At 40.9% G+C, this 27,812-nt stretch overlaps 1 protein-coding gene across 1 annotated transcript in view; it reads right to left on the bottom strand.

Annotated features, from left to right (window-relative positions):
* Positions 1-27,812, bottom strand: part of ncoa1 (nuclear receptor coactivator 1) — a 75,472-nt gene that overhangs the window by 28,549 nt on the left and 19,111 nt on the right. Inside the window, exons 3-4 of the mRNA XM_078289716.1 lie at positions 5,546-5,651; positions 126-292 (exon numbers count right to left, since the gene is read on the bottom strand). Of these exons, the coding sequence (XP_078145842.1) occupies positions 126-292; positions 5,546-5,634 (256 nt within the window). The 5' untranslated portion in view covers positions 5,635-5,651. The remainder of the gene's footprint in view (positions 1-125; positions 293-5,545; positions 5,652-27,812) is intronic.

Raw genomic sequence — 27,812 nt, 5'->3', positions numbered from 1 at the left:
TAATGAGATATGATGCTATCACAACAAGCTGCCAGTCTGTGGGGAGAGATTAATTATGTTGTTACCCTACTCACAACTCAGCCCAGCATGTGTGTGTGTGTGTGTGTGTGTGTGCGTTCCCTCACCCTGCTCACGGCGTTTGATCTGCTGGATCTGGTCCACGGTGCTCTTGAGGATGTGGCACTTGTCTGGCTTGACGTTGAGACTGGCAATGTCGCCCATGTTGGACGACAGCAGCTCAGCCAGCTCCTCGATGTAGCGGCACTCCAGCTCCCGCCTCCGCTTCTCCACGCTGCACGCACACACACACACACACACACACACACAAGCCATAAGATTCACATTCTGTACGACAGAATGATTATGGGTTCACATTAAACTTCAAACCTTTACTTACAAAATAGTTGTTTTGAGGATAGAATCATCTCTAGTTTTGAGATATAGGGTGACACATATTTTTCCCCCAAAAAATAGATATATAGATGAAATGTTTTGCAATGAAACTTTTCATATGGATTTTCATAAGTCAGATGGACACAGACACATCACAACTGAAATAATACTGAATCAATATTGTATCGTCACTATGCTCAACGTACAATATTACAACATAGACTTTCAGTTTTGTCACAGGGAAACAAACGCTGCCCTTACAAAAAAGTCACATGTGTAAACCCACATGTGAATTCAAAGCACATGTGTTTTTTGGACACATGCTGGTATATGTATATGTGAAGAATCTTTTTCACATTGTATTCTGACATCACATGCCAGTTTTTACTTAAGATGTGAAAATTTCAGGGTTGTTTTTCAACATAACATTTTTTTTTTCACATTTTCACCTGTCGTTGCACGTGAAAACTTAATTTCACATGCAGAGAGACAGCTCACAGGTTAAAATGTCATTTTCACATGGGAAATGTAGAAATTTCACATGGGAAATGTAGAAATTTCACATGTTCACCACAGGCTGTAAAAAAACATAAGATGTTCACATATGAAACTCAACAAGTGTCCAAAAAGCACATATGCTGTGAATTCACATGTGGGTTTTCACATGTGACTTTTTTGAAAGGGTGGTATTATCCTGTAGCTAATCAATCCAACTAGCAAAGCGTGAGAGGGGAGGAGAAAGAGGGGATGGAGAAAAGAAGGGAACGGAGGAGAGACCAGAGGATGTGCCCGGACAGGACGAACGTTAATAATTCATGTCTTACAGGAGATCCTGCCGAGAGAAAGAACGACAGAGCAAGGAAAGGAAATTGCCGATGGCAAGGCAGTGAGAGGAGATGTGGAGATAGAGAGAGAAAGAGGTGGAGAAAGAGTGGTGTTGACTGTGCTGGTGGTTTATTGTTCTTTTAGCCGGTAGGTTTTTTTTGTCAAGATAAGAACCATGCCAATGTCATTCTCTCTCCTCCTCTGATCTTTTTGAAAGGTGCTACATGTATCATTTTAACATCAACAAATTGAATTAATAATTAGTTGAATCATTGAATGATTCATTGAATCATTGAATTTATTAATACAACACTGGCTGTCAGTGGGAAGCCCTTAACCTGAATTGATTCTAATGAGACATTTTGATCAGATTCCACACAATGAATGTTTTCTTATTATTACTATAGGTTTAAAAGCATATAGGGTCCCATGTTCTAAATGCTGTTTCAGAGGCTTTCCCACCCTGACAAGAATACAATTCTGGGGGAAACACTGAATATAAACGCTGAAAATTTGGCATAAAAATTGTCAAATTTAATGGTATTGAATATCAGCACAAAATCTCAGTTACTAGCAGCTTCAAACCAAAGTATCAGCCTTCAAAAAGCTATATCGGTGTGACCCTCATGCACATAGCAATACATTATTATTTAATTTCAGAGTTTCAGTGGAGAGTTTTCGTGTCCCATGATGGTCAAATGCTGTTTCAGAGGCTTTTCCACCCTGACAAGAATACAATTCTGGGGGAAACACTCATCGATTTGATACTTCACACTCAATATTACACAGCATATATGACTGATATTTACAGTGAATTTATACGGACTATACAATGCATCTTTTTAGTATTGTGATACATGATTTAGTTGATTATTGATATGGATTATAGAGTCAAAAGCTGAAATTCCATTCCTAATATTTCCATTCCTCTTTATTGAATGTTAACAAAGAAGACTTGTGTGTGCTGTAATGAACTGAAATCACTTGTAACAGCATGGGATTATACACACAAATACACAACTCTCTGTGCTCTAGTTAGTTGAACTTACACTAGTAACAGGCTCAGTTGTGTTAAATTTAACATCTGTCTCATCAGGTGTGTGTGTAAATTTGTGTTACCGCAGCTTTTTAATACAAAATGTCAAAGCTTACAGATAACTTATGTTGAGTTCATGTCACTTCTTTTGTTTTTTTTAATTCTTAAATTCACCCCAACATCTGCCTTGAGGTTTGCTCAAGGCAGATGTTGTTGTTGACATTGTTGTGTACATTCTAGCAATGCCATAGAAAGTTTTGTGGCTCAGAAATAAACATAAGTCTGCAGTCAGACTTTGTTGTCATTTAACTTTTATTTATTATATCGTATTGTGGTTGTATTGAATCGTGAACCCCATATCGCGAATCAAATCTAATCATGAGATAAGCTTATTGCCCCATCACTAGCATCCGTACTTCTTCTCACTGGAGTGACACCTTTATAAAAGTGAAACCTGCTTCTCTATGAAACAACAGGGAGTCACAAGTATCAATATCAGGATTTGTGGAATCAATTCTGAGTTGGAATTGGTGTATTGATTTTTTCACCCTGCCCTACTGAATACTTGTAATATGTTTTTGTAATATGCAGCCATGAAAATAGTCAAATATAAAGATACTGAATATCGGCACAAAATAACGATTGACAACTTGAATCCAAAACTATCGGTACCGGCCTTCTAAAGTCCATATCAGCCTAAGTCTTGTCCATACACACAGAATCTTGTGCCTAACCTTCTTCTCTCGAGTTCCAGAAAGAGTAAAGAGTAAATTTTCAGACCAACAACTAACGGCAAGGCATGTGGTAAACTTGAAAAAGACGTGTGTGTGTGTGTGAGTGTATGTGTGTGTGTGTGTGTGTGTGTGTGTGTGTGTGTGTGTGGGAGACGACAACAGCAAAAGTAGGTCAGCGCACTGGCCAGCCAGAACACACAGGCGTGGTGATGGAGGGAGGGAGAGAGAGAGAGAGGGAGAAAGACAGAGAGCGGGGGACAGTGTGTGTGAATGCGCAGGTCAGTGGCTGCGTTCGGTTGCTGTAGGAACTGTTAGCTGGGCTGTTACATCAGCTTACATCAGCTCTTAGGCCTGGAGGAGGAGACCCCACTGTATACACACACACACACACACACACACACACACACACACACGTTTGTATTGCTATACTTGTGAAGACCAACATCGACTACACTAACCCCTAACCTTCACCATCAACACCACATGCCTAACCTTAATCCTTACACTAACCTCTACCTAATCCTGATTCTAATGTTAACCTTAAACCCAAGTCCTAATCCTAAACTAACCTTAACTCTAACCTAAACCTAATTCGGGAACGCTTTATTTTCCGGGTACGCAATTTTCGAATGATTTCCTAGAAAGGAACTGTTCATTTCTTAGGAAGTTTCCTGGAAAGAACCATGAAATTATGTTCTAATTTTGGGGAGTTCAATGGTAGTTTGCAGTTGGTAAGTTCCTCCAATTTCTTATTTCTTCTGTTGTTTCCAGGACTATATTATATAATTCTATGAATAATGACTTCTGATAATTGACCTCTGCCTATTATTTTTCCAGTAAATAGCTTATAATTTTACAGTTCTTTCCAGGAAACTCTTTTAGAAATTGGCAGTATCATATCGACTCACCAGACTGATTATATTTTCTATATAACTGCTACATCATCTCATGGTTCTTTCCAGGAAACAACAGTAGAACTTGGAGGTACTTACCAACTACCATTGAACTCTTTCTCTATTTTCCCTACAATTAGTGCATAATTTCATGGTTCTTTCCAGGAAACTTCCTAAGAAATTAAAAGTTCCTTTCTAGGAAATTATTAGGAAATTGTGGACCTGGAAAATAAAGCGTTACGCCAAATTCTAAACCCAAGTCCTAAAGAAGTGTGTACCAGCGAATTTCTTCATCCCTCTGTCCTTGAGGGAACATTTGGTCCCCCTATAGAACACACACACACACACACACACACACACACGCACACAAGCCAGGCTTCAAAAGGCCACTCAACACCTTCAACACACAAGTGACTGATATCCGTTTGTGAATGCCCAGCTAGACCTCTCCACAATGCTGTCACTCAACCAGCAGCTCGCCTTGTGTTCTGTAGTGGCGATAAGTGGCTGTTTAGAAGTGCTTGTGAAGGGCAACGGGGCCAGAAGTGAGGAGAGCTGTGAACTTCCAGAGCGGATCCAAGTCCGTGAGTGCGCTTACATGCACACCGTTACCCCAATTACCGGGAGTTATCAGCCCGAGGCCGGGTTTTGTTTACAACGTTTGCGTGGTTCAAAGTAACATGATTTCTCTAATAACTCGGTTGACATGGATTCAGTTAATAGTCTGTCTACTGCTTGTCCACTTCACTGCACTGCACTGGACCATGTTGTTTGCTTTGTAAATACGACATCCGGGATACTGCGAGTGGTGACCTTTGACACGCAGTTTGAAAAAAAAAAAACACAAAAGAAATGTGACTAAGTGTTTACACGCTTTAATAAATGGAAAGATTGAGCAGAATTCAAGGTGTGTTAACCGGGTTATGCTTACTCTGATTATGACCTTACCCCGATTAGCAATCAGATAAAGGCGTTTACATGACAACTGTAATAGTTGAGTTAAGATCTAATTATTAGTCTGTATGTAAACGTAAATGTACGGATGTTGCGGAAGCACAAAATGACCATAATATATCTGCGGGGGTTGATAGAGTTGTTGATCAAAACCAATGACTCAGCGATTACTTGGCCAGGTGCTGAGATTTCTGGCTTTCAAAACTCACTTTCTGGCTCATATATTACTTAAACTTACTACAGCAATAACTGCATAACCACCATACTGCGGTATCTGAAGGCTTATGGCAGCGTTGGTGAAGTTACCACCATGACATCTTTTTTTGTTTTATTCTTCGTTTCCCCTTTTTGCAGCCAAAAAATGTTAACTTAAGCTGAACCTTACCTGATTGACTGTAAAATTATAAATCATAAATCTTGTTTGGTGCACCATCTTTCTTTCTGCCACACTCTGCTGAGGCTCCATGACAAATTGCACGATCAATGAGTTAGCAATGTACCTCATTTGCTCTTTGGAAAGAAGAGCAGTTGATAAGACTCAGTCCAAGTAGATACAACAGTGGTCAATCAACAACTTCACGATCATAACCACTGACTTCTACCTCTCTCCCTCTCCTGCTATCACGGCCCCCGCTGCCGTCATCCGTCACATTACTTCACCTTGTCACTAAACAGTCACTCACAAACAAAAAGCATGCTCGGGTCTTTACCTTTGCCCTGATGTGTCGCATGGTGAGCCCTTCCTCTTGCGTGACTCTGGCATGGCAGGGTCCAGGGGGCTTTCCCCTACTGCACTCATCTTCAGCTTCAACTCACCTGTGGGAGGGAGATCAGAAAGGTCAGAAACAAAATTTCAATAAATACGTGAATCCATCAATTTCGCCATTCATTCTGAGCCACAAATGGGAGGCTGGTGGCCAAATGCTGATATTAAGACCCTGGTTGTCTCTATTTAAAGGATAATTCCTGTTCTTTCAAGTGATATTCAAGTGATTCTTTAGTTACCTTTGGTTAAGACCAAGAACAAGGTGAAACTGGAAAACAGAGTTTGGTTCACCACACAAACATCAACAAATTTAGCCACTGCTTTATTTTAATCTTAATATATTTATATATAAACTTTATTTTAATCTTTTTATCTTATTTTATCTTATTTTAATCTTGTTCGCACAAACCATGTGTGGAGCGGTTAATTCGAACTCTGGAGCGTTTATACCTTTAGTTCGACTTGTTATCCAGGTGAAAACAATGGCATTCAAACTCGGGTGGCACCAAATAACTGCACCGAGGCCCCTGAAAATGCGAGTCTCGGTCCTCTTCCAAGAGAACTGTGGTGTGGGTCATTAGGAGTGAGAACGTAATCAGAACCAACTACAGGAAACAACCCCAAAACGCAAGGTTTCATGGGTATGAGGAGACAGATGTTGATATCTGATAGCCAGTATTTCCTCATTCTTAGAAAGCCTAGTATAACAAAATGAAGCGAGGGCAAACCGCAGTCTGGACTGATGCTCATATTCAGCTATTTCTTCATGTGTTCTTAACTGTATGAACACCAGAAAAGGTCAATTTGCTAAAGCTACAGGGACTGGAATTAGATTTGTTTTGACTCCCCACATGCCAAAATCTCTAACCTGGTGGGATGACAGGTTACCAAAACTCTGTCCAATAAACAAGCTACTTGTGAGTCTATGTGACTTTTGTTTACAAGCCTTAGTTCACTTGTGATTGAGCAGTGTGAACATAAACCAGCTAAATACAAAAAAAGCCACAAAGTCAATTTTTCCACTATGGTTCAGACGAAAGAAAACAATCTAGGTATGATCTTACTCTAATTTGGATGGTTTTACTCAAAATTTGAAATGCTGCATTGACTAAATTCTGCTATGTTTATTACCAGATTGTTTTACCAGAGAACCAAACCAGTAAATGGTACACATGTCGTCCCCCACGAATCATGCAGTGTTGTAGTGGGGCAATAAGTAGATCATATGTTACATCATGTTTCTTGATTATATGCAGCAGGGAAAGGGGAAGAGGTGGTGCTACTCATTGGCGTCCAAGATATTTTGTACGTGTTGTACAGACAATTAAACGCTGTGGCGCCCCGCTTAGGCCAATTAGTGCAATTTTGAAAATGCCGGAATGGAGCAATGACACGCATCATTCCCTGAAGTTTTGTCAAAATCCGATCAGTGGTGTCCGAGATAATGTGCATGACGCACATATAGTCCCTCCCCAATGGTTCTTCAGACTCCTCTAAGGCCGTCCGAAGCCCCTTGAAAAGAATAAAAAACCCAGGAATTTCCCTGTTTTCAAACTTTAAACAGGGCAATGCAATTGCGAGTACCGTCTCTTCTAACAAGAGCCCTACAGTTGGAGTGAGCCCATGAAAACAGCAGTGGCACTTTATCTACAGGGAATTCCCGCAGCTGTAGAAACAAGAGAGGCTTTGGAGCAGACTCAATTATGGTTGAGAAATATGACAGTACACCGACTGTACTCATCAGCTGTCAGTGTTAATTTTCAGGCCATTTTTTAATTTAGTCATAGTCTTTGGATGAAAATGTTCTTTACATTTAGTGTGATTTTAGTCATGTCATATTGACCCAATTTACTCTACTCATGGATTAAAACTGAATATACTCCTTTTGACTGTAGATTAGAAAAATTAGCACCACTGCATTCGTGTAGAATATACTTGCAACATTTAGACATTTCCCAATCCATCTGTTTAGCAGTGAGACAGACAGAGAACTGAAAGGGACCGCTCGTCTATCTCTGGGCACTAAACAATCCTTTAACCGCTCAGCAACACACATTAGCCATTAGATAAAGCTTCCTAGGAAGGTGGGAGAATTGATAACATGGATGTCATTTACACCCCATTTACATCTGTATTAAATTGGAATCTGCAGCCTATATCTTTCACTTATTTACACTCCACACCAGTGGAGGCACATGAAGATTAAAGAGGCAACCGTAACCAAGGGAAACGGGAAACAGCGGTGACCGAAACTCAAAGAGAACAACAACAACAGCAGCGGTGAAAGAGCAAAATACGGCTAAGGGAATATGAGGATTTAGAAGCCGTTGTATTAGGCTATATCTTGGAAGGAAAAGAAGAAAAAGATAATCCGTTAATCCACTAAATCAAGCCAAGAGACAAGACGGAGAGTTGACAACAAGCATTTTTGTCATTTCTTTTGTGATAAGATTAACACTGCCATCTATATCTACTGTGTCAATACAACAATCTTAATAAAACAATCCTAATGGAAAGCTAATACAAGTATTAGAATCTACCACATTTTGTATGTGGTAGATGTATTACAAACCATGACAACGCAATGATGTATTTCATTTTCTGATGTGAACAATGCATTGCATCAGCATTTACAATATGTTTGCAAAGTGCTCATGATGCTTAATGCACTTACAATAAAATTGGGGGGCAATTGCACTGATACTGACATTTAATGCAGCGAGCCTTGTATCTCATATTTTTTCAAGTGCTATAGTCTCTCACCTGAGTATATTGAATGCCAGTCTATCACAGCATCCAAAATGAATCTGAAACAAAAATGACTCCGATTAAGTGGCTCTTAATCTACCTGGATGGGCCGCCCAAAATATTGAAATTATATGGGAACCACTGAAGCTGATGTATGCACTTCAACCCAGCTGACGGAAAAGTATTCACATTTTTTATTTGCCACATTTTAAAAGTTCGCTTGACAGTTGAATGGAAACATAGCTAATGTCTCTAACCTTCCTCCACTGTTTCTCTCAATGGATTCACGACCGTCGCTCCCTATCTGCAATGTCTACAGACTACCTCACTCCCTGCATCAGGTGGGTAGCCATGGCAACAGAAAACGCTGCATCCTCTGCTGTGTGTGAGGCAACCCTACAGGCTGACAGAGACCAATAGGAGGGACTGGAGCACACCGCCGATGGAGAAACTACAACAGGAGAGACTGGAGCACACCACGAATAGAACAGAGTAACAGAGTATCTGCAGGTTTCTGACTGAACATAGCTAATTAAAGTTGTGAAACCATAAATGAGCAGAATAAGAAACGGGACACCAGGAAATTAATTGTTTAGGGACATGAAGTCAAAGTGTGTTTAGTAAAGCAGATAGAATGCATATTGTACTACAAAACCTGTTAAAAAGAGTGGACATGCAGTGCAAAGAATCACTGACTGGTGCAAAAAATAAGACCTGTAAATAAACCTAAGACTGTTTAGTAATTGAAGACATTTTCAGGACCTATGGATATTCTGAGTAGGAATCACTAGGCCCTTTAAACTGTAAAACTGCATCCATGCTGTAGTATCTGCACACTAGAAATTTGTAAAGCACGGATGTACACACACGCACACACAGAGTAACAGACACACACAACGCACTTAAAATCCGTGGGCAACCAGCGAAAACAAGCTGCCATTGTCACAGCGCTGGAGCTGCCGCAAGGCCACGCTGCTCACAGGATGCTAATCCTTCCTGACCAGCCTCGTTTACATTTCACCTCAAATCACCCCTCTCCTCCTTTGCCCTCCTCACGCTGCGAAACAAACGGCGCTTAAAAAAAGATCCCTCCGCAACAGCGAGAAGGGAGAATACCGTCGCACATCATTAGAGCATCAATAAAAATAGCAATAGCCCTAGTTTCTGAGAGACTGGCCGCTTTATGATATGCTTAAATACACAGCAAAAGACTGCGGTCAATGAAATCGCTTTCGGCTTCGCACCACGTGACTCCCAGCGATAGCACATTTTTTTATAGCCCCACAGTAGGCAGACGTGCATAACGGAATATTGACCAAACTTAGCCCCAATTATGCCGCTCCGCCAATCAAGTCAAGTTTATTAATAGAGCCAACGGATTTGTCACAAAGTGCTTTGCAGGAAACAAAGGACGGATTAAAACAGATAAAAATAAGAATCATAAAAACAAGACAGAACAAGTACATCGCACACTCCCAGAAACGGGACCAGAGCTTGTGTGTGTGTGTGTGTGTGTGTGAGTGGATATAGGAGTACTAGGCAATACCAAGGCAGTCTACAGGACAACAAAGGACAGAGTGCAGCTAGGAAGGAAGGTAGGCAATGGGCTGTGCTGAATTAATCAGTTTTGAGTCTCTATTTAAAGTAATAATCAGGGACATTGCCATACAAATAAATGCCTACTTTTCCTTACTCTTTACTTACTCTTTATCTGATTGATATAACACAACAATGACTCCACCTATATCCAGTTCATGAAATCTTTTCTATTTTCTGTTCTAAACACCCGGTGTCTGGTAGCTCTTTCCTGGGAAAAATCCTCTGCCGCACAAGAAGTGATGCATTTTACGTTTCTGGTTTGTTTGGAATAAGCAGAAGAAGAACTGGGTAGTTAGCATGAGCAGTGATAGCCACCATGACTGAACAGAGAAAGAAAAGAGAAACTCAAACTGCATCAACAGAAAATCCAAGGAAAAAAGACGTCACAGTACTGGACACACTGTGGCAGTAGGGTGTGAATTTTTGACCACACACGGTTGCTCTTGCAGCTATTCAGGCCGTGACATTTCAGTTGCAACAGTGCATTAGTTATATCATTGCAGAAACTTCTGTAAATAGACATACAGAATTGGCATTGATGTCAACGGCTTCACACAGCCTTAGCACTACCTTAGCATTCTCATTCTGCATCTCAGACCCCCCCATGACCCTGAATAGTAATAAGCAGGTATGTAAACTGAATGAATGAATGAATGAATGAATGAGTCATGCTCATATTGAACTGTTGAATTCACTAGCAAACTGTGGCCAATTCTGGACACTCTATGATTTGGTTTCTGTCTTTTTGGGGCAAATCTTTTGACAAGTTCTTCATTGTGTCATATAGTTGCTGGCCAATGTGCCGGGTGGTAATTTCGGATCCTGGCCCAGCAACATGTATACAGAGATATGTACAGGAATATGTACAGGTCATGTGCATGGACACAGATCAGAATTGTATAAGCCGGGCAGATGTACAGGCTAGTGCTCAGTGTAGCGGAACTTCTCAACTGTCTGAGGCATTGTGTGCTGTATAGTCATGCCATCATTGATTAAAATCATTAGCGTTGAACGTGATCAGTGTGTGTGTGTGCGTCGAACTGTTGGACAGTCCTTGTATAACCCCATGTGTTTTGATCTTGCGTTCAACTGGCCAAGACTTACAAATACTCGGCGTACAAAACATCAAGAACATCTGCTCCTTCCATGAATTTGACTGACCAGTCGAGTCCAGGTGAAAGCTTAAGTGTTCTCCACGTTTTGTACACTGAATATATACAAATTAGTGTGTATCAAAGTCTAATATTTGAAACAGCACATGGCTTCCAGTAATAAAAATCTTGATTATCTGAATTTGATTCATACATGACTAATAATCAGATTGAGCAGGTGCCAAGTAGGACACTTTGTAGGTTGTATTCCCTAAAAAGTGTGTTTCCCTGGTGGTGTGTCCTTGTTTTGTCCTCGTGTGTGTTGTTGTTTTGCTACTGCATAAGGAAATTATCTTGGGGGAAATGCATTTGTCAAGTAGACGAATGTACAGCCTAACAACTTAATATGATCATAAGCAAGCATGATCTCCGGCAACTAGGTTTGTTACTTTCACTAGGCTAGTTTCATTCTTTCAAATGAAATCCTCTCAAAACATTCCTTTACCGTTTGAAAAGCCAGTGTCAGGAAAACAATCCACAAAAATGATTTGATTCTTTTCTTTGCCGGTGTGAAATCAAGACGAAGACACCGCCAGGGAAACTCTTTTTTTTTTATTTTTTTAGGGGAAGCAAAGTTTGGCACACGGCTGCCATCAGCAACAGGCCTTGTAGTGAAAACAGCTTGTTGATGAGACAGGTCAATGGAGAATGGCACAAATCTGGCAAGCTAACTGGTGGGCCGCAAACAAGCATATTGAAGCACAGAACAATGGTGCGGTGTAGATCAGCATCTTGCTCCCTTGAGCTTATTTTAAGGGGCATTTAAAATTTTTTGGGGACAATTTTGTTAAAGCGTTAAGTGGCCAATAAACACCATATGTTTAAAGCAAGTCATATTTGGACGACATCACACTGAAATCATTGGAGCACACAAGCGGAGTTGCTTTCAGACACTTCTAAATTTTTGCTTCTAAGTTTGCGTACTGTCCATGGTGGTGAAAATACATGCATTCATTATGGCCGTGGAACCGAAACGCTTGAACACTGTACTGCTCTGCTGTACAGTGGGAAAAAGCTCATCTTTTTCTGAGTGGAGGGTCAAACAAGAGTGACACGGAGAGTCTGCAGAGAATCAGCTGAAGCAGCAGGGGAAAGCAACAACAAATGGTAGACTTTGTGGCTAGATTTCACAGTGTACATAAATATTCATAAAGTATCCTCTAAGGTCAAAAGTGTCAAGAGGACAGCATTTTGCAACTGGAACAGGCCGATAAAAATGGCAGCAACAGATATGAAATGGGAGTTTTCTGTAGAATTGTAGAATTTTCTGATGGTGAAACAACAGAAGTATAAAGTGGTGGAACGGATTTAGAAACTACCCACAATTCTGCAAATAATTAGCATGTAAACGAGATATAGAGGAACTGGCGAGTCATGTCTCTTAATCTTAATCGGAGTAATGCCTTACTCTGATTATTAGCCATAATCGCATTATTAGTGTGCATTTAAACATACTGCCTCCTTGACCTGTGTGCTTTTATCAGGTTTCCATGGCCTGTGTCCTGCATTCTCTGAAGCAGATAGACCCTGGCAAAGAGCTGGAGCTCTGGTCTAGTACTTGTTACAGTTAACTCTGCCATCGCCAACACACATCCTGCTTTCAGGACAGCAGATAATAACTGATGGATGGTGAGAGGCAACAGTATTCCATTAAGATGACACATTTCATCCTGCCTTCCGTCTTCCATATCTGTCTCCTGGTCTACAATGGATGCGTCCAAAGGTTGCACTGCACATTCTAACCCCTCAACATCAAGTGCAGAGAGACGTGTTTCATCAACCGATGTTCAGCAGGTTCATCCATAGAAACATAAAGCTATGACTTGTTATTTTGGAATGAGAATCAAGGTTGCCCGATCTTTCTCGTTTATCGCTCTTTGACTGGGGGGTGAATTTGCAAACTTCACTGGAAGATTCCATTCTGTCACATGCTGCTGTGGAATTAGCTACAGAATGTGTCGTTTTCTGCCAAAAATCCTTAGTAAGTTTGATAAAGAGTGAGGCTACAGTGGCACAACATTTAGGCTATGCTTTGTTCAGTGTTGTGGAATATTTGTCTGCGCTTTGTGCCTGGGACCGCGGTGCAACACTTTTCTGTTGACACTTAATTTGGATAGTCCAATGTTGATACTCAACTATCAGGTGACAAAAAGTAGATGTTCAACAAAGTGTCATTTGCTGCATCTCTATGCACTATTGTAACCCTAACCCAATTTTTGAAACCCTAACCCTAAACCTAACTCTATTTATCAACCCCAACCCTAAGATTAACTCTATCCCAGACACTGATACTACTTTCCATACTATTATGAGTATCACTTGAATCTCAGTAGACCTTTAATGACACATTACAGTCACTTGATAGAAAGTAGAGTATCAACATTGGACTATTCAAATAAAAGGTAACCCTTTTTTCTATGAATTTGAGAACATGTCATGTTTTTAATATTAAGAGCCATTTTCTCATATTAAGAGCCATATTCTTAATCTGTCTCGGAAAGAAAAGACCATTTTACCTCCAATTCCACTGTCAATAATAGTATTGCAAATCAGTTGAAACACTGGCACAATCTGCCAGTTCAACTTCTCAGATCTCATTCGATCATTCCCTCAGTCAACCGACCATCTACTGCAGGTAGCTAACTATGGCCACAGCCTGCAAGAACCTGTTACACCGTGTTTACACTGCGCAATGTCCTCGGTAATGTATCAAAGATTGTTACTATGCGAGTCGTGAATCACAAGCAGTCCCATGCATGAGAAATCAAACTGCGCCTGGCTACATCAAACGTTCATACATGAATCTCATCAATGCAAATGTCCCTTTGATCACAAGATGAATGATAAATATGTTGTGTGATGAGGGCTTATTGAGAAATAATGAGCTTCATAGGCTGTTTTACACCCACGCACAGAATGCTAATATAAAGTAAGCTCCGTGGTCATATGGTCTGGTCATAGGAAACAACAAGGCAGTGATTTACATGACAAGAATGTGGTCCATGTGACATGCCTGTGAGACCACATGATTGGTCCCCCAGAGGAGCTGAGCGCAAACCAAACATGACACGGTGCCAGCGCACTACTGGGGAAAAACAAAAACATGAGGTGAACGGACAGGGTTAAAAAGGGAGAGATGTCAGGCACACAGGTCACACGTGGAAAAATGAGCTGTGCACTTTCATTTAGGCATGATCTGTTGCTCAACAATACACATAGTACACCAACAGGGTTTGACTTTTATCAGGCAAATGCTGGTGGCAGGTAAGTCTGACAACTAACTACTACTAACAACTCTGGAAGGTAACCAAATTGTCTTTTCTGTGTGTGTCTCTCTCTCTTTCTCTCTCACACACACACACAAACATATAAAATGAATAACCTCCTAAAGCAAATATTCAGTCCTTTCCCTCCCTTTATAGAGTAGAGCAGGTCTATGCTGAAAAAATCTAAACACACAGCACAGCCAAGAGAGCATGCATTTACAACAGCAGCCAGATAGCATGGCAAAACATGGAGCTACCTAACCTCTCTCTCTCTCTCTCTCTCTCACACACACACACACACACACACACACAAAAAGCTGTATCATACAAACACATTGCCAGAGGGCCTCTGCCCAGCCTCTCCTACTCTTTACACAACACAAAAAAACCCCACACGGTCACTTAGGCTTCGTTCACACTGCAGGCTTTAATTAATGCTCAATTCGGAATTGCTGATCATATATGATTTTTTGGGATGACTGTTCATATCGACTTTAACAGGTAACCCATATCTGATACCAATGTGAAGAGCAACGAGGCCCGCCAACACATATGTATCTCCACCAATCAAGTCAGCTAGTTTGCTTTCTTTCCTCCATGCTAAATGCTGGCTGGGCCAAGCTGCCGTTGCACCAAAATTAGGACTCTCAGGTGAATGACATAAGGTTTACTTATTGTAATGGCAATGCTGACAAATTTCACATTAAGCGTTCAAATACAAACTGAATCTAGGTCGCATGCCTCAAGATCCAATGAGTACCGCGTATCCATTTGCAATGATTAAAAAACATCAGATCTGCGACACATGTGAGAGGAAAAAAAAACAGAATTAGAACAGTTTCAGCTGCGGTGTGAACACAGCCTTAGTCACACACTCGTACATGCCGACCTACGAGTAAACAACAGGTCAAAAAAAAGAAATCAAAGAAAAAGTAGGAGGAAGGGAAAAAAAGACACAAGTTCAATCCACGCACCTGTAGACCAGATCAGCCTCTCGGGCCTGATGTCACCCCACCCCCCACCCCCCCTCCCTCTCCGTGTGATGTATGGAGGAGGATCGAGCCTTCAGCGGCCAAAGTAGAAGAAGAAGAAGAAGAAGAAGAAGAAGCGGCCGCTACAGCACGGCAGAGCCGGACCTCTCAGAAATGCAGTCCAACGCCTTAACAGGCTCTCCATTCCAATCGCTTGCCGTCCCACTATCTTTAGATCTGTCTTTCTTTTTTTCTCGGAGCTTTCTCTTCCTTCGGTCTCTCATTCCGCAGGCTATCCTGATCACCTCGCATACATACACACACACACGCATACACACATACACACACAGCAGCAGCAGCAACAGCAGCAATGTATGGCTTGGAGGGGGGAGGAACAGACCACCGGGCGGAGAGCTGAGGGGGGGGGAAGTAGGGGAGGTGCATTACCAGGCAGGCCGGAGAAAGGGAGGAAAAGGAAGGAGAAAGGGACGAGTGCGAGATGGTAGAGGGAGGAAAGAGCGACTGTGGGAGAAGAGAGGATGGGAAAGAGAGAGACAAAAACCGACACACACATACACATGAGCAACATCATGAGTATTACATGTATGAGCTTTGATTTCATTCATTATTCTACTTCTCAGGGTTCCCACTGTGGCTCTGATACAAAATTCCATGACTTTCCATAACTAAGTCGGAGTGCTTCCATGACCTAAAAATGATATTTCCTGACTTCCCCGGAGAATTGATCAAATGACTTCGCATGTCTGGAATACACCTCTTGGAATTCCATGATAAAAATTCCATGAATCCCATGACCAGAGGAGTATGGTGCTCAGTTAACTTTCCCTAGATAAATAACTGTGATTATGCGCTATTGTATAGTTCATGCTTTCAAACCAAATCATTCATCATCTCAATACGGTCTGAATGTATAAACTGTACATTTTGTAAACTGCTTTGGTAATACTATTTCTGATAAAACGCACACCAATGAAGTTGTTCAACTGAATCGCATTGACTGTGTGTGTGTGAAAGTGTGCGGCTGCCTATAGGTGAGGCCGCCACACTGACCATGCTGCTCCGTGCACACGAGACAACCACCCCTCCCTGCCTGGCTGAGTTGGTACAGCCCATGAGAAGCTGCTCAGTCACTGTTGCTAAGGCCCGCCCTCTGGAATATAGGACACGACCAGAGAATGTATACAGCTCCTCTCAAACAGGCCTACAGTGCAACACAATACCATACAAGAACCTGTGGGATTATATTGATTCACTCTCACTTCATATCACAATGAAAATACTGATATTTTGACAGGTGATCATTAACAACAATTGTCCAAATTACTGGCATATAATTTATTTTGAAATCTCTCCATTTAGCATATAGCTAGACTATAATCCAGTCAGTACTAATAATTGTGCAGCATTTCAAGTCTGGCTTTGAAGAGACTGAAGAGATTTCTTCTGCTGTGGGAAGCTGCTGTCCACATGTGGCTGCCACATGAGGCCAGGGGTTAGGGTCCATTCACTCACAATTCAATCAATGACCGAAATTGAATCTGCTATTACTCTACTATTGATAAATTACTGCGCACAGACATCTACCCAATTGCGTCACTAAAGCCTAATGTTTCTCCACAAATCCAAAAGGCAGTAATCTGCATCATGTCTGGCTGATTATGATACTTTTCTGAGTTTAAATCACTGCAATTATCATGCTGATTATTATTTAAAATTGAAGAAGAGCAGGCCATCCACATACAGGCTGTAATTGGGCATTCAAGCAAATCGCTTCATTTCATGATCAGCTCAGTTCACTTCAGTTTGTACAGAGCACAGTGACTGCATCGGTTAATTTGGGAAAATGTTGCAATTCGTTTTTGATATTTTTCAAAACCAAATATTAGCCTGTATGCATGATTTAACTACACTGCATTCATCAGATAGCATATGAAGAGGGTTCCCACTGAGAGACTAGTGGGTTTTGGCTAGGCGGTCGAGAGTGAACAGTGTCTTTCAAAAAAAAGAGACCAAATTGTCTAAATTAGAAATGGTCTGGATTCTTTCATGATTTTTTTTATAATTCTAAATAATGAATCAGAAATCAGGAATTTGTTTGGATTTTTCCACTTGGACTGTGAGAAAAACTCACAACATGCAGAATAGCAGGTAGTGGTTTTACTAGTGCGCTACCTTCAGAGAAGGCGCTCCAGCAATGTTCAGTGCAAACTGTAATAAAGTGTCTGTTGCAAGGAGAAAACTGGGCAGACTAAACAAATTCTAGCAAGACATTTGATATTTAAGGACACAAATGTAACGGCGTGGCCTAGAGTAAATCCTGATTTGGGAAATTTTGGGCAACAGAGGAAAGCAACGCATCGCCACTAACTGAGACGTCGTAGATTCACTGTATTTGCCCGGATTAAATTATGGTATCGGGTATGTACACTTCTCCATCCGCAGAAAGTGACAAATCAAAACTTAAGAGCAAAATACAAACTATCTCCCTAAACAGCAGTGAAAGCTCTGTCCACAGAAAGCTGGACTCACCAACATTAGATCTTTTGCCTCTTTTGTCCCTTTGGTATCCTTTGGTATAAAGCATCACAGACCGGCCACATAAACATGAGCGTGCTGTGTGCAGTTCACCAACGTCACATTACATGATTACAACATTTTTCAAACAGTTACCTCTTCCTGCCATTTGGAGCCAGCAACGTGCAAAGTTTCCCAGTGCGAAGTTGCCCGAGGCTTTAATGCTTTGCTTGCTAGGCCTAAGTGTAAACTTTAGTTAGAGAAATGTGTCGGTTCACACTTATGTGTTGGTTAAATTATGCTGTAAATGAGGTGAGACATCTCAAAGACAGTAGGGTGCCAACCACAAAGCCGGCGCTTTACGAGCAAAGAACTCCAAACTCCAATATGGAAACAAGCTGTTTCCCTATGTGCTTCTGCTCCTTTGTGAAACTATTAAACCTCAGCGGCTAACCTACACATTTGACCAGCCATGCTATGACTTTCCATACCAGGCATTCCTGCAGTACGCATGGTAGTACCCTGGTACACTGTTGTACTACAATCTCAATGCCCATTCACCCAGTACAGGACAAACTGGTCAAACTTGGCATCAAGTTTTGGCATAGATAAATATGTCAGCAGAGGTACTCTGCATCTACAGCGGAAACAACTAATTTCAGGACGTACTCACAGAAACGTCTAAAGCAATGTGTCCGAATAACATGAGAAGATATGTCAAATGCAAGTGTAAAAGTGCATTCTGCAGACTCCACTATGCAAGCAGTACAGTGAGGTCACTACAATGAAGAACTTTCTTGAAATCATTCATGTAAGTATGTTGTTTGCCTTACTAAATGCTATCAACCCATATAGTGTAAAATCAAAAGTGCAAAAGAGGACAAAACAGAAATAGGCAATCCCAAGTATGATGGAGATATACTAAATGAAACTAAAAAAACTAACAAACCAACTAAGTCACCTTATTCCTCTGACCCATATTCATACACAGCAAATCACTCACACGTTGGTTCGCATTTCAAGCAGCTGTCCATCACTTTATTACGTGTACATCCGCCTGACACTGCGGCGGCTTCTCTGGAGTGACAGTTCTCCTGGCAGCGCAATGAATGTTGACATGGACACATTGTACAAGAGAGGCCAGAGTAGACTGTTCTCAAGAACACTTAGGTCCTTCGAAATATACAACAGATGATTTGACAGTCATGAGACAGTGGCAGAAGATGAGGGCCAAGCTGAACTCTATCTTGGACGATCTATCCCATTCTCTCTGCAGTGAGCTACAGAGCGCGTTGTAGCACCCGACCTATTCCCCTTAGGTGAACCAAGGAGCACTTCAAGCGGTCTTCTGCTCAGAATTGATTGTTCCATACCCAGAGTCATAAGTCATTAGGTTTGACAGTGAATGTTGCCAGATCTTCAACTAAGCTAACCCACTCTATAACCTATAGGAACAATTGTGTCACTGCAATAAGTTTAAGTTGACTTTAACAAGATGGTAAACATGCTTCTAAGTTAGTTACTAAGTTGTTGTTTTTTGTTTTGTTTTATAGCTGTTCACCTCTCCAATTTGATGGGGGGGGGGGGTTATAAACACATGTCCAATTAGAATAGAGAATCGACCTACAACTGTATCCACGAGTATGCAACATGGCTCAGAAAAAATGCAAAATATCAATCAATATATACAGTATCAGATTCAACATATCAATTATATAAAAGTATAATTCTCAAGTTCTCCATGTACCAAGCAAGTCTTGTGTCATTGATTGAGTCAGACTCAAGTACAATTCATTTGACTAGAGTCCCCATCTCTAGTAAATAGCCTGTTCAGTCTCTGCCTCCTCTTGTCTCAGTCCCAGTCCATTGTTTCCCACCATCTGTGTGTACACCCTCATCCAGGATGTTTACCAAGAGTAGGAAATTACCTTGGACTGCATAAAGCTCTACAGGCCCTGCTACAGTTAGCCTCCTTAGAGTATGGAATACATGTTAAAACCTGTGCATAGTAAGTTGCAGACGATGGAGTACTGTGCATAGCCGCTATTCTCTTCAACAACTGTGTAACAAGGAAAGGAGCTAGAAACTAAGTGGGAACCCCCATGAGATCTATGAGGCAAGTTATACTTACAAAACATGCAAAATGTAAAACTCTGTCAGTGTGTGGGATATGTTACAGCACAGATACAGTAAGAGTGGTCAAGTGATAAAAGATTAGCATTCCTGTGCTGGAAACCTTGATAAATGAAGGAAACGGGTGGGTAACCTTTCTTGGCAGAAAGTCATTTTACACATTTTACTTGACTAGGCTGGGGAGATCTACCAGCACCAGTTAAGCACATTCTGTGAAAATCACAATTCATACTATGAAAGTATGAATAAGTTAATAATTCATACTCTGCCTATTTGGGGAGACAAAAAAGTAGTTATTTTACAAATTGTCTCCTTATTGTAAGTCAGCCTGCTGTTTTCAGAGTTGGATAAGGTAGTGTGTAGAGGCATTGCAGTTGCGTCACAAATCTCCTAGCAACCACATCTGGCACCATCATGGAGAGATATTTCAAAAAAGATTGTGGTGTGGGTGAAGGCTGATTCAGTAATCTTATAAAAGTGAATAGTCTGATAAGATAATTTGTTTCCAAATTTAGATTACTGGGACATAGTAAACTGTCTTGTCTTTAGCCCTAGTCTCTACTCCAAAGCACTCAGAGTTGTTATTAGACAAGAGTCAGCTCAGTTAGCCTGCATAAATAGTTGTTTTTTGGCTTTGTTAGCTAGCCAGACCGCAGGCTAATTAAGCAAAGCAACCAATGTTAATATTAAGATGCGAGTACTAGCCACTACCAATGATAGCTTCTATTAGATAGATTAGTAAATGCACAAATCAGAAGTGTTTACCACAAGACAGTGATGGTTAGCTGACCAGATACTATGGTTAGCTAGCTAACAAGCTGACATTATTTTTATTGATCAGATCTGGGGGGAAATGATTAGTTCCCAGTCAAAAACAGTACGGGATTTAAACATGCCTATTGAGTTCTGTTGAGTTGTTGTACAATTAGAAACCCAACCATATGTTTACAGCCACTGTTGCCAGAAAGCTCAGGACCTCCAATATGGCCGCCTGAAAGTGCTGCATGTCAACTAAAAGACCTTTATTGATATGTGCCTACCTGACACCTCTTACAGATCTATCTGCTCATGGAGGAACTGACTGCCATCTTTAGGATTGAGCTGTAAAGAAATTATGAATTTAATTTTGAAAATGGAAATTAGGATTGGGCAATTGAATTTAACTCGGCAAATGGAAAAAAAACAAGATATATTGCACTTTGATATGAACTGAGGATTGCACAAAATTAGTTCTGCAGAAAGGGTTTTCGCATTGCATTGCATTAATTTATTTTTCACTGCTTGAGTCTTTTCTCTCATAATCCAACCATCAAAATTTTTTAAAATCTTTTCTCTGGATTTTGGCAGAGCAAAACATTAAATGTTAAGAGTCTTACTTGACAAACGAATGTCCAAATATCAGATTTTTCATAAAGTAAATAATGTGTCCTCAAACATAATAAATTCAAAACTGTAGCATTCTTATTCTTCAAAATAAACGTTCTACTGGGTTTACAACAATATCATCTTTGGAAAGGGACTGCGAAATCAGATGCGCCTCATATGATCCTGCTATATGCATTTGGCTTCAGACTGACAGATAGATATGCATTGTTTTCATACATAGTGCATTCTCTTTCCTTGGAGAACATTAATTCATAGGCTTGCTTGCATCACATACTTCGTTCTGCCTCCATAGCTGTCTGCCTTTGCATTTACTGAGAACTGCAGAACAGTAAAATTTAAAATTTAGGTCAACAAGTAATTTTCAATTAAAGCATCCATTGACGATTACCGATTGCAAATTCATGTGAAATGTTTCATTCACAAGTGAACAATAGCACTGCAGTTTGTCCTGGACCTGGATGGTGAGCTGTAACAAGCTGGCTTCATGACTCCTAGATATATACAGTATGTCTATCTAAAAGATTGCCATCTGCCCTATGATTCCATATTAATATTCATAATTTATTGAACTTTGTATATTCCATTGGTCTCTGTGTAATGGTGTGTTTGTGTATGTCCTCATTTCAACCCGTGAATTGCCATGGGAGGCCGAGTCAGAGCTGAGCAGTCGGTCCGGGGCCGCAAGTCTCAGAGCCCGCAACACAGGGGAAGAAAACAGGTGTGAGTGTGTGCGTGTGTAACTATCTCTCTCTCACACACACACATACAGAGCATTTCATTAGCACTAAGGCCGCTCAGAGAAAATACATCTTTCCTGCCTCTCTAAACTATTCATTTGGCCTGGACTAATGGGTCCTCTTTAAAATTAAATTGAGAGGCCATTAAGTTTGCCTCAGCTGCTTGTGGTGAAGACAGTGAAGACTGGAGTCCTGCAAATTCAGCCAGTTATGCGTTCTGCAGTGCCTATTGATTGGAAGAAATTGATTCATTCATTGACAGCTTTAAATAAGACAGGAGGGTAGTCAGCTAATGTCTCGGTCACGTTTTGTGGCATGCTTATGACAAAGTAATATTTCGCGATTTTTTCAAAATAGTCTGTTTTGCTCTTCTAAACACCCTGTATGGGCCCTTTTTTTTTTTTTAATCTCACCTACATAAATTGTTTCACTTGTTTTAATATTGTCCAATGTTACATTGTGCAAACAAACCAATGTTTCAAAACACAGGAAGTAACTGGAATATCATAAAGATGTCCAGAGTTCTCAAATTGCGCCGGCTGCCGGCTATTTAGCTGTGTAATTACAGTCAGCTGGTTACTGTTTTGGGGTGGGAAAAAAGATTTTAAGGTTTAATTTTTCAAGGTCTGTAATTATACCACACTGATACTGCATCATCTGGAGTGCCCATTTGTGAATATAATGAACTATTATTATATTCTATACTATATAACTATAATATAACATATTATAGTTATATAGAATATAGTTATTATATAGTTAGTTGCACGAATACTGTCAAACTGGCTTCCTTCCCCTAATAGAAGTCAATGCATGGCAGTGGATGCACTCATAATGGTCTACAGTTAGCTAGTAACAAAGTGCTGGCTTGCAAGCCCATATGTCAGAAAAGCATGAGCTCTGAAATGCTAAACAGTTAATGATGGTCAATTTTAATAAAGCAAAACACGACACTTAAAAATACTTTAAGGATATTCATTGAGAATGATTAATTAGGTAGGATCTATGGTATCAGTACAAAAAAATGACTATGTCAGCTTAGTTATTTCATAAAATACAGGTATGGATAGATTTAACAGTAATTTGTACCTATATCTCTCCTTGATGCTTCTTGATTCAGTCTTGAAAATTACTGACTACCAAAATTCACATATAAAATATCGCTCCCTCTAAGGACCTCATTAGTCTTGGTGTTGAACAAGGACAAGAAGCTCTGCATGTGCTTCTTGTTACTATAGCCTGTACCAACTGAACCAAGCACTACATGTTAGCATGGCCAGGAAAAAAAAGCACAAGTCCTGCACGGCACAATGATATCAGTGCACATTTACAATGAATAAACAACTGCATAAAATACAATATTTTCTAGACCGAATGTTGTATTTCTTACATTTTTTTTATTTCCCATATCAATTTATGGACACATGTAGGTGAATAACTAGGTCTGATCAAATATTCTGGCCAAAAGTGAGCAGACTATAGATCTTGTGAGATCACATGAGATTTGTCATTAGTTATGAAATATGTTACACAATATTACAATGTTACACATGACCAGGGTAATGATCATGCAAATGACTAAGAAAAGTGCTGCTGAATTTTTTATCCAGGATTGTTCGCCTGCACTTAGAGACAACTAGACTTGTGTTTTAGGACAGTGGTCAAAAAATTAGTTTGGACCCGCCCGCCAACTTTCACTCTGTTTTCACTCTTACTTTCAGGTCAAAAGTAAAGGTGACACACAGAGGAATGTTTGTGAAGGACAAGCAAAGTGATCAGGAGACAAATGATGATTGAATTTGTATTGCTGACATTTATCCTCAATTTCAGTGGTTCCTGGAGACGCAGAGCCAGGAGGCTTGTATGGCGAATATACAAGCACCTGATGGAAACAAGAAGACTTGAGGATGAGCTAGTTTGTTCGGGGCTCCCCAGGCACTCAGCAGTCTAGCGGGCTGTACTGAGAAACACATATTGAATCCAGCTCGTGCTACTACAAAAACCAAGAAACAAATTTAAGAAGGCTGGGCAACCCATTGTCCTCCAAAAAGAACTTGTTGAATTTGTTGCGACAATAGACTGTGTTTACACAGACCTTCTGGACTAAGAGGGAAAATTCCAAGGATAGCTGCAGCACACTTTAACCATCATATGGAGTCAAAACTGTCATGTAGCCCACAATACTTATTATAAATCAATATCATGATTGTTGGGCACACACATTCCTAATTGGCAATACAAATGGCGTTAATTAGCCACTGTGGCCCTTATTTATGATACTCAATGGCAACAGCATTGTGGTGCGCAAAATCTGCAGCTCAGTAATTTGAATTTATTCATGAATTTACTCAGGCTGTGATTACTGCACAGAGCCACATTATCCCTGCCTGATTCTCAGCGATATCAACATGTTAGCTAAGCGTTATATATTTAATACCCACCCAGTTTATCAACACCTATGTGCAAGTTAAACTTAACCCAAAACCTACGCCCTAATCCTAAATTAACATTAACCCTTACCATAACCTACGGAGCCCCTCTGGGGTCACATGGTAGAAAAAAAAACTTGATGTGTAAATCCGTGCGAATGGATTTGTAAACTGTGCGAACGGATTTCTAAACCGTGCCCTCGGATTCACAATCCGTGCGAACGGATTTGTAAACTGTGCGAACGGATTTGTAAACTAAATCCATTCGCACAGTTTACAAATCCGTTCGCACGGATTTACACATCGAGTTTTTTTTTCTACCATGTCACCCCAGAGGGCCTCGTAATAACCTAAACCTAATTCTAACTTTGACCCTTAACCCAACATATACTATGCATCAGCATCAGTTCTGTTCCAGTTCATTCTTTTGGGTGAAAATACCATTTCAACCCATTTACTGTTGATGAGTGACTGTGAAAAACACCTGGAAGTGAATAATGTTTGCTCTAATGTACAGAAACATCAAAGAATTACAAATAGTGGAAGGGGTCTGAAGCCTTCCAGAGTGCGGGAGAACGCTATCATCTTTGTATGGATAATTAATCCTGCTCTAATATAAAGAGCACTTGATGGTCCTGAGAAGAGCACTTGATGCTACTGAAAAGATTGCTAGTTGTAAGATGCTCTGTGCTCTACATCTACCCAACAACATGTTGCCAAAAGAGGTGATAGGATAAATTTCACTGCATTCAGGTTAGACACAATGATGCCAGTAAATGCAGGCTGGGTCATATTTCACATTCCCATGGCGACAGCAATGCTGACGAGGGCTCTGCGTGTGCTTACTACTAAGATTCTGCTCATTTTTTACACACAGAAGGTAGTGGAAAAAGCAGATCGGGTCATTTTCGACTCAATCCATATTGTCACCTTGTGTAGCATAGAAACAGTGTAGAGGAGGTGGCGTTGGGACAAAAGTGAAGGTGAAGACCACTCTATTTTAGAATTCATACATAGATAATTTCCTGGCGGAGACTTCCATTTCTTCCTGTGGGTGTCTGATGATTGACAGTAAGCAGAGCATAAGATAATGCACACTGATATGAACGCACTCAATTCAGGCACGATGAAAAGATGATAGAACAAACTCTGACAAAAGCAAATTAAGGCTTCACTTTTACTGCGATGGATTATCTAGTTTGGGCAATTTCCAACTCTGTGGAAGTTATTTTTCATACTGTGCCAGAATGAATGGCAGCAAATGGCTTCCTCTGAAGGTAGAAAAATAAGCCCTGATATCTCCAACTATGCAGACAGTGTGCCACCACCAGGAATAATGTAAAGGAGAGGAGCAACCTATACGATGGGCACAAGCTTAAAAAAAACACCGGTATTACCCTTTAACCTGCTTCAAGGGCCCAAGGAAACGGTAACAGATCATTTGCAGTTACAGGTCAAGTCAAGGGACAGACTATCACTCTGTCATGGTACTGAATGGGCTGGCAGCTCTTCCCTAGCATTGCCACTGGGTTAGAGCTACATTTTTGTCCTCCAGAGGCTGCAACTGGCCAACCCAAGCTACCTACACCTTTTTTCTGACAGAACGCTGCTTTCTAAGCACTCTGTCAGCACCCAGGCCAATGACTGCACTCCTGCCAGCACTGCCATTAACAGGCTAGCCATGGCTAAGGTATGTATTTCTTGCAGTGTTAGCTTGCTATCCACTAGAGTCAGGGAATTGTTTTCGGTACCGTTCAGTGTTTCTAGGCTTTGCCTGGGCAGCCTGCCTTTTAAGATTTGTTCCTGCCCAGAAAGATTTTTCAAAATATTCTTTCATTTTAATCTCAAGTGTATACTGTATGTAAAGACATAGGATGAAGGAGGTATGTAAGCAGAAGACTAGCCTGTATGTATGTTTGAGTGTGAGTGAGAGATGGAGAAGAAACTTAGAAGCAATTAGCCAGCAGCGGAAAACAAGCCACACATACAAATGAAGCTGGTAACAATGACTTTTCACAGAATAAAGTAGTTAGCTGTTCACACTGCAGTGGACCTGATCCTAAATGCTGCCCAACAAGTTCCAAACAATTTATGTTGAATTCAATTGCTTCATTTCATCATTTGCAAACACAACATTGATTTCCACTGTTATCCGGATGGTACACAGCTGTATATCTCAGTCATGCCAGATGATCTGTGTTCTATGAATATCCTTAGTAACTGTTTTTCAGAGATCAATGCATGGATGGTGTAAAATATTCATCAGTTAAACAAAGATAAAACTGAAATTCTGGTAATTGGGCCCGAGGTGCCACGAGAGAAGTTGATTACTAAATTGAAGTCACTGACAGAGAACATTAAAGAGTACCTAAACCCCAAACCGAAATCTGTGGTGAAGCCTGACATCTAATGGTGAAAAGTAGGGTACTGAACTGGTCATCTGCTATTGGCTGGTCTTTGTGCCAGGTGATGTCACCTTCTATAGAGTACAACAGGTGGTGACATCACCTGGCACAAAGAGCAGCCAATAGAAGATGGCCAGTTCAGTACCCTACTTTTCACCATTAAGGCCCTGACACACCAAACCGACATCAAAGAACCAGCGGCGACGAAGGCCGACTGTTGCGTCGCCTCACATCGCCTGCGTCTGGTCCAAAAAGTTGCACTTGAACACACCGCAAAGACTACAGCCAACGGCCAACTAGCACGTACGTTCTGCGCCTGCGTGAGGGGAAATAACTCTCCATACCTTATGTCTGATAAGAAGTTGCAAATGGCACTGGCGTTGTCAGCCCTTGGTCTTTTGGTTGTGGAAGAAGAAAGGAAGAGGCGGAGGCGAAAAATAAGGAGAAACCGCACTAAATGGGTGAAATCATGAATAACGTTACTCCAGCGACAGGCTCAAGGGGCTTTCCCGAACCTGTGTCGAGAGCTGGAGATAAATGAAACCTCCGATTTTAAAAATTTCGCTCGGCTCTTTCCTGTTCAGTTCCACATGTTGAAGGAATTTATCAGTCCAATCATCCAGAGGCAAAACACGAACTACCAATCAGAGTGATCTCTCTCACCGATGGCTCCGACGCCGATTCAACATGCTCAATCGGCCGAAAAGACGCCGACAGGGGTCCGACTAGTGCTGACGGTGCGGGACACACCGCAAAAACTAGGGACACAGACGCTTACCGACGGCCCAACATTGGCCGACGGCCAACCGTCAGCCTGGTGTGTCAGGGCCTTTAGGTGTCAGGCTTCACCA

The sequence above is a fragment of the Centroberyx gerrardi genome, chromosome 18 (genome assembly GCF_048128805.1).
Source record: "Centroberyx gerrardi isolate f3 chromosome 18, fCenGer3.hap1.cur.20231027, whole genome shotgun sequence".
NCBI lineage: Eukaryota > Metazoa > Chordata > Actinopteri > Beryciformes > Berycidae > Centroberyx > Centroberyx gerrardi.
Note: the sequence above shows the minus strand (reverse complement) of the source record. Positions and strands in the feature narration are given on the sequence as shown.